This window comes from Anarrhichthys ocellatus, unplaced genomic scaffold, assembly GCF_004355925.1.
Source record: "Anarrhichthys ocellatus isolate YVR2014 unplaced genomic scaffold, GSC_Weel_1.0 scaffold110, whole genome shotgun sequence".
Lineage (NCBI taxonomy): Eukaryota > Metazoa > Chordata > Actinopteri > Perciformes > Anarhichadidae > Anarrhichthys > Anarrhichthys ocellatus.
In genome coordinates, this window is record NW_022280140.1 from 379,279 (window position 1) to 387,503 (window position 8,225).

Consider the following 8,225-nt stretch of genomic DNA (forward strand, 5'->3'; position numbering starts at 1 on the left):
TCTACGGGGGCACCAACATGTTTTATATTTCACACTATACACCCTCGCCACTCACTCCCAGCACGCTCCCTGTGCTCTCCCCTCTGAGCTGGGTCCAGACAAGCAGACAAGCTTACAACATGAATCAGGCTGACACTGGTTTGATATTTGACCGAGTTCAGAGCAGCGTAACCCCGAGGTGAGCCCTGTCGACACGGGGAGGCGCTGAGACTCCCTGACGTCTCCCCTTTGATCATCTACATGTACACAAAGACGCACAAAGAGACTGATTCATTTAAACACATGCTTGACTGCCTCTTTGTTTTGTGTTCAGGAAGAGCAAAAATAAAGTTGTTACCAACACACTTTGGACCCTCCAACTCCTAACCTATATGGATTCTACCTTTGTTCTAGTTTCAAGAATAATACAAAAGAGAAAAGAAGAACAAGAGGAAGGCTATCACTGTCTCTTTCATTGGCACTGAAAGCCTTATTCAGAAGTCAAGGACTTTTCTTTTGTTTAGTCAGTCAGCCAGCCACCAGGCAAAGAACGTAGCGGAGCTGGATGAGAACGGCTAGACTGCTACTGTATGCACACACTCTTACATAACTGGGAGTATGAGAGACTGCATTATGTTCATGACAGTTTAGCACTGTGCATTTTGCAGTGAATGCCGATGTCAGTGGGCTACATTTTGATAGAATTGGTAGCCTGTCTGCTTGTACTTGAGGTAAAACACTGAAGTAGCAACCTGTCGCCCTTTATTACAACGTTGTCACAGAGACTTCACCCAGTGAAACACTTCCAACAGCTCTACTCAAAATATTAGGCCTGAAAGGCCGATGTCAGTGTAGTGAAAATATATGCATCATTTTAGATCATCCCTCAGTCGTGAAATGTGACCATTGTCACATTAAATATAAATTCATAAAAACGTTGTTAAAGCCACTATCAGTGTGAGCTACGAGGTCACACTGCAATATTAGCTCACACAGTCTGGCTCAAGATCATTTTACTGCATTGCATAATCCTCACCTCGAATGTTTTCAGAAACATATTTTAGCTACTGTCACCGGATCACAAACATTCTCATTTTAAAGCCAAATGTTCTCATGGATTCATCAGGTCTCTCTCTCTCTCTCACTGCCTTCAGGAAAGTGGCTCCATCTACCTCCAGTTCACCTGCTCCACCTCCCTCCAGCTCGAGGTGATCTTCGAGGTGCTCGAGGAGTACGACTGGACCTCCTTCTCTGTAGTGACCACCCGTCACCACGGCTATGAGGACTTCCTGGCCATGGTGGAGGGTATGACGGACGGTTCATTCATCGGCTGGGAAAAGAAGAGTGTGGTGATTCTCAACGTGACGGATGACCCCGGAGGGGCCCGAGCCAAACGGATGCTCAAAGACTACGAAGCCCAGGTGAGTCAGACCTTAACGTATATATATATATATATATATATATATACACACACACAATATTAACCTGAGGAATTTACAACACCCGTCTCATCATGTTGAGCTGTCTACCTTCTTCTTGTGTACCCCGGGGCTCAGCTAACCAACGTCAGTAAAGACTCCACACGCATTAAAGACGCAGCAAATGTCTCCTTTAAAAAAAGACCATTTCCTCCGTTGTTACTGTGACATCTTGTTATCAGCTGCTACATCTGAAATGCACTACCTGTTCACTATTGGCCGTGCCCATAAAAGCGGAGGCTTTCTTTTTGTTTGTTTGTTCTGTTTGTCTCTGCCCTGTAAAGCGTCTTTGGGTATTTTGAAAAGCGCTATATAAATTTGATTTATTATTATTATTATTATTATTATAGAGAACCTAAAAGTGCAAGGTTCCTAGTATTTGGGGGTTTGTTATGTACTCAGAGGATTACAGATGGGCTTTGGTTTATTTGCAATAAAGCAGATGTTGAAAACATACTTTTATTAGAGTTTGAAATGTTTATAATGGAATTACTCCATTCTGGAGAATGTCTTCAGGGAACTTAAAAAAAGAATGAACAAATAAATAAAAATACAAAATATTATAATAGGTAATGTGTTTTCAAACAAAGTGGCAAGATCATAACGCAAGTCCATTATTAAATACATGTATGAGAATATATGGGCATAGAACAGGAAGAAGTAAAGTCCCATAGGAGAACATTAGAAGAATGAGTAAAGAAATACTTCAAGTTCAAATGAAATGGCATCACATTTCTTTTTGTGTGTCAAACATCACTAGTCCTCCGAGACAGGGTCGCCATCAGCTAATGACAGAACATTGACAGTCAATGCAATTTTAAAAATGCTTTGATAGTTTAGATATAAACAGCAGCTTTCTGATGCACAGATCGGGGGAACCAACAATTAAAACGTCTCTCTTCTGACTGTTCCTCTGTATGCTGGAGCAGAAAACAAAACCGCTGATTCAATTTCAGCAGGACTCCAAAGAGTCAATAGCAGGTTAATCGACTTTGTCAGATCAATATATGTGCAGTGCTCTCTCTGCACCTGCAGTTTTGACAATAAAAGCTACGTCTTCAGGCTTTTTTAACAAGAGGAAAGATTCTGAGGAAAGCTATAACGTCTCACCATTAAATGAATTGGCTTCCGGTAAAAGCCTTATTTAGGAGAGGTTGACTGAGGACACACTATTCATTTACGCTGACATCCTGGGGGACCACTTACACACACAATCTATCACACACACACACACACACCTGGGAGCTTTGCAGCGTGACTGCAACGTTTAACTGTTGCAGCTCCGCTCTGCAGCTGCTCTGCTGAACCACTGAGCATTCAGGCTTCTTCAGCAGCTTCATCCTGTATCGTGCATCCTCTTTGGTGAACAAATCGCACGTCATACAAACGTGTTGTTTTTTTGGATGACTTGATCATCCTCTTTCTTTTTCTTTTTAAGTGCGTCAGACTTTTTGTCTTTCACACATTGAAGCATTTTCTGAGCGGTTGAGACTCGTCAGCGGTGAGTCACTGGTTATTGATGTCATCGTCTACAGTGAAAGAAAGGAAATCAACACAAGAGAGACACTTTGTTCGTGTGTGTTTCCCCCGTGTCCCTGTGTTAGCCTGCTTCTATACAACCACTTCAGGACTTACTTCCCACAGTGCCCCTTGTGGATCAACGTATCCTCAAACAATGATTCGTATGATATCCAACAAAAAGTTACTCCTCATTTTTCGTGCTTTTTCCCACGATGACCTGCAACACGTGTCCACTCGTTACAGGCATACGATCTTTTCCAAATAAACTTCCGTCTTCCCAGGAAACTCAGTTTTTTGGGTTTAGGCAACACAATCATTTCATTAGCTTTAGGAATAGATCATCCTTTGGGTAAATGAACAAAAACATGGAAGTGCACAAGTTATGTGACTTCTCGTTTCACATTGGGAACGAACAGCGGGCTCCAGACAGAAACATCGCTGTTTGTTGGACCCATCTGCATGAGCAGTATCTCCCCCTTCTCTCTTATGTCTCTGTATCCTTCTTATTCGTGTTCTTTCCTTGCTGTCATCATTTTACCGTTGTGAGCATAAGATGACCTTTGTCAAAATGAAGTCAATGAAAGGGAGAAAGAAGACCAGAGAGAGCATGATGTAATGTCATGAAAGTGATATGAAATGTTGAATAGGGACGGGGGAATGAACTCTATGCTTTAGATGTGGTTCTTTTCTAAGAAGAGTCCATACAGGTGCAGGTTAGGAGACGGTTAATGCGTTTAATGCATGATAGCTTCATCGCATTTAGCCGAATCAGTTCCAGGGTTGTGGTATTGGTCCTGCTCACTTACTGACATCGTTGTAGCGCTGAGGACATTTCTATCAGCATTAACTGTATTTCGAATTTTGTGCTAATTAGCAAGTTGTAAGCATTATGATGCAGTAAACTAAGATGGCAATGACTGTACAGACAACACCCTCGTACCAAGAGCATGTTGGATTTGTCATAGGGAGCATATTTGGGTCATGCACATGATTCTTAAAACTTGATACCTCTGCCTTTGGATTTAAAGGTTGTTTTATATCTTAAGCCCGCTGCTTATTTCACATTTTATGTTTCAAACACATTGATTTTTTTAAAGGTCCGGCATGAAGTGCAAATGTCAGAGGTTACTTCAAACTATCTTGAAGGAGAGTAATTATACTCGCATCACGTATGTTCGAGGTTACCAGTGAACAGCCTCAATGGAGAAAAGGTAACGCCCGAACATTTAGTCAATGTTGAAAAGGTTTTACATCAATCGACATGCTGGTGCTAAAAGTCATTTGTCGACTGAAAAGTGCTGCGGCTGCTGAACTATTCTGAAATGTCCCGCACCAAAATGTCCACCTCCACACAAACAAAAGTAGACAATGGGCAGACAATGGGCAGTCAAGCACAGCGCGAGCTTTTGGACATTCTCCAAGGATGTTTTGTTTTGTTAGTTCTTTCACCGACATGTTGACATCGGGGCATTGTGTTCCTCAGTTCCTGGGTCAGTATCTTACATCAACATTTGCTATTTTTAACAATATAGGCGTACAAGTCCTTGAAATAAATGCTTATTGCATCTGTGTTGGCGTCCCTGCCTAAAGAAACAATGTGCTGTGGAAGCAGCCTTCGTCAGTATACGGATATGTCTCCTTTGCCTTATTTCACGTCTCCTCAATCGACTCTTGGGTGATCTGGAAATCGATCTGCTCTACTACTATGTCACGAGGTACATTTAAATGCTTCTCAATATGCTTTGGAGGAGCAAAGATCAATGAACGCGGAGGCTTGAGTGATGAAATACCAGAGCATCGTAAGCAAAAGTGTGTTGATGAACACGCCCCTCTACTGGAACTCTGGGGGTGATGGACACACCGGCTGATCAGCTGCTGTGAAACTGAATCACCACAGCAGAGCAGTTTCAAACCTGTGTGGACAGTCAATTAGTATTCCTCTTCTCTTTACTGGTGAGTACATTATTTCCACACTTCTAATTATAATGTGGTAAATAAATAATGAACATAAATAACTAAGCAGTAGACTTACTTGTGCAAAGTCTACATAAACGATGTTGTGCATCTGCAGGTACTCAAACTGTTTCATCATCAGGAGCAACATTCTTCTTGCTTATTATCAGGACAGCTCGTTACCTTGTCTGTACAAACACACCAGTGCCACACCTGCCACGTTCATTCTGATCTAATGGCTCTGGAACAGTGACTAAGTGGAGCTTGTGGTTAAAGTATTTTTGTATTTATTCAACATTGACTTCACTTTTCAGACCCGCATCTCATGTGATGGGTTCCAAATTGAAACATTAATGTTGTACCCGAAATCTGAACACGTGTAAGTGAGAGGGATTGACTAAAATGTGGTGACAAATGTCAACGAGTTGAACATGGAGATAATGACGACGGATACGATGTTGCCTGTGTCGTGTTAGCATGCTGTTTTTGTTGCCAAGATAAGTTGGACCTCTTTGGGTTGAGTTGGTCCCTCAGGTCACAGGAGTGCAAATTCACCATTCTACTACGATACTGCTGTTTTTTCTGCTGTTGTCATTATTACACCTTGTCATTGCTCCATTTTGAAATGCTGCTAGCGGGGTTGGATGGCAATATCTGCATAATCCCCCACATGATGCTGAGGCCTTTGATGAAGTGCTCTCTCCATCCCTCTCATCCTCTCTTTCTTGTGCTCCCGTTCCCCCTCTCCCTCTCTCGTCGGACATTAAAATGACTCACAAGCGATATCTGCATCGTGAACGATCTGTATTTCATTTACACGTGGAATTAAAATAAGCCTCCAGTGCACCAAAATCATTTATTTTCAAAACATAAATACTGCATGCCTCGCCGGCCTGACAACTTTATTATTAATACTAATTATTATTATTAATAAGTATTAAACTTATGTGTCTTTTATGCATAATGTTGGAGGCATTGGGGAGGCTCCAGTGCTGCACGGGCCACTTATTTTACCCACTGGATCGCAGATGTTTTCTGCCCGACACGTTGTTGTGATCACAAGATTAAAAAAAAAAAGAAAACAGGACTCCTTTGTTGAAATTGATGTTTTGAAGGAGAATATTCCTAAACTTGTACCGTATTTTGTCCTCTAGCTTGAAGTAGTGAATGACTTTAGGTGGCTGAATACATTAGGCATCTCGTTTTATATATTATAAACAGCATTGATTGGATGTTTTCAAGTTCTAAAGTATGTTATGCATTTTGTAGTAATCTCACGAGTCATGGAGAAATGCCAATTTGTCACATAGTAGTTTGCCTCCGCCAACTAGCATAACGCAAGCATCAGCTGATGATTCACATCTCGCTGTTGTGACGGGTCAGCGAGGTAGCAGGCGTGTTGTTTGTCCTCTTCATGTCTCTATTGTTACAGGAGAGCATGACATACTAAGCAGTGCAGCAACACTGACTGCTGGTGTAAGGCTAGATTTCTTTCACTTTTTCAGACTTTGATATCAAAGTGTCAGAGTGCAGCTCTGACCATCTTTTGAGGTGGTTTCAGTGATTAACCACAGTTAGTTGGTTCAGGTATATTGGTGTATTATATTGGTGTATTATTCAAAACAACACTGGCGGCTCCTAAAGCGGTCAGCATAGATGCTGGAATAGCAACAGTTATATCAGAACTGGAGAGCATTTGTTCATTGAAAGAAGAGCAACAAACGGCACTGAAGTACGGAAGAACGTCCAGGCATAACATTAGTACCCTTTTTATCCAGTCAATGACTTTCTCATCTCAAGAAATAAAGCTTTGTTATATCAAAGACGAGGAGATCAGGAGTGGCATACCAGCATGCCGGCATGCTTAGATGGCATCTTGACAATCGCACCAACTGATGTCAGATACAGATCAATGCATCAGACTGTGCTTCAATCAGAAACGGCATCGTCTCTTTCCGGTAGAGAGAACATTCAGATCACTCCTCGTCATTTCAGGAGAAGAATATTGATATTATTTAATTTCAGAGTTATAGTATTTAACCCTGTTAGCCTGAGGCGGAGCTGTCCGGGCCGCTGTGGTGCTGAACAGGCTACTGTTCACACACACAGCAGCGTGTTTGCCTTTCTCTCAGTCAACTATGATGACTTATCTTATCTAGAGAAATTGGCCTTTTTGTTTTCTTGAGAATAGAGATATACAGTATAAATCATTCATCATGAGAAAATATGCTTTATCTTGAAATGACAAAATAATTGTTATTTCGGCAATAAGATAAAATATCGTAAACAAAGCCGTTGTTGGCTTCCGCACTGAAGGGTTTTCATTTTCTTCAGACCGGCTTTGGCAAGAGTTTGATTGACAGATGGTTCATCCAATCACCTGCCAAGTGTTTTTTTTTTTTAAAGTGCCTGCCCTTTTAAAAACAGTTTCCAATAACAGCTTCTCAGATGGTTCTGTGTAACAACCCATCTGGCACTTCAGGTTAATATTGCTAGGTGGTAAAAATGGAAGTGTTCCATCGTGATAATAAAATATCTGCCTTTTGAAAAACGTGCAATACAGTGCATGAAAAACAGTGGCACTAAATTAAATTAGTTCTCTATCAAAAGGTGTTTTGTGCGAATATTCACTCATTTTGAAAAGAGACTTTTAATTTCAACCTGGATGTTCGTGCGATAAAACTGTCATGTTAAAATATGAACAAGCCACGGGGATCTAAATGAAATGTTTTCCTCCGAAATGAGATGTCCAACGTTTGAAAAATGAGACACCTGCGCTAACAAAGTGATTGATGGCAGAGAATCATAAGAAATGACGCCTCATTGGATGGCAGAAGACAGAGAACTCAGCTCCCTTCTTGTGGAGAGGAGCACTTTGACAGACTTGATCCTCTCTATTTCACACGAACACATGACGAACTTACAGCTCAAGAAAACGCCAGCGCCATATGTGAAGACATCTAAATATACTGACATCTCAGAGGATGTGACTGACGGGGACTGAGCGTTGCCTTGGACCTCGTGCTGAAACAGACTCCGTTTGCTGTCGGCCGAGCGGAAGGGATCGGCGTCACCTCGGTGAATGTGCAGCGTGTGACGGGATCCATGCTGGAGTGTGTCAGTGAAGCATTTCGATCTCGACTAATTTCAGTTTTATAACCGCTCCAATGGTCTTACAAAACTGTGGAGCAAATTTTTACTCTGGTGCTTCCTCTGATTAATCATCTGAAGTACCCTCAGCATCAACCACACACACACACACACACACACACACACACACACACACACACACAC

The 8,225-nt window shown here is 41.7% G+C and overlaps 1 protein-coding gene across 1 annotated transcript in view; it reads left to right on the forward strand.

Annotated features, from left to right (window-relative positions):
* grin2da (glutamate receptor, ionotropic, N-methyl D-aspartate 2D, a) overlaps positions 1-8,225 on the forward strand; it is a 177,988-nt gene that overhangs the window by 78,390 nt on the left and 91,373 nt on the right. Inside the window, exon 4 of the mRNA XM_031876479.1 lies at positions 1,134-1,400. Within this exon, the coding sequence (XP_031732339.1) occupies positions 1,134-1,400 (267 nt within the window). The remainder of the gene's footprint in view (positions 1-1,133; positions 1,401-8,225) is intronic.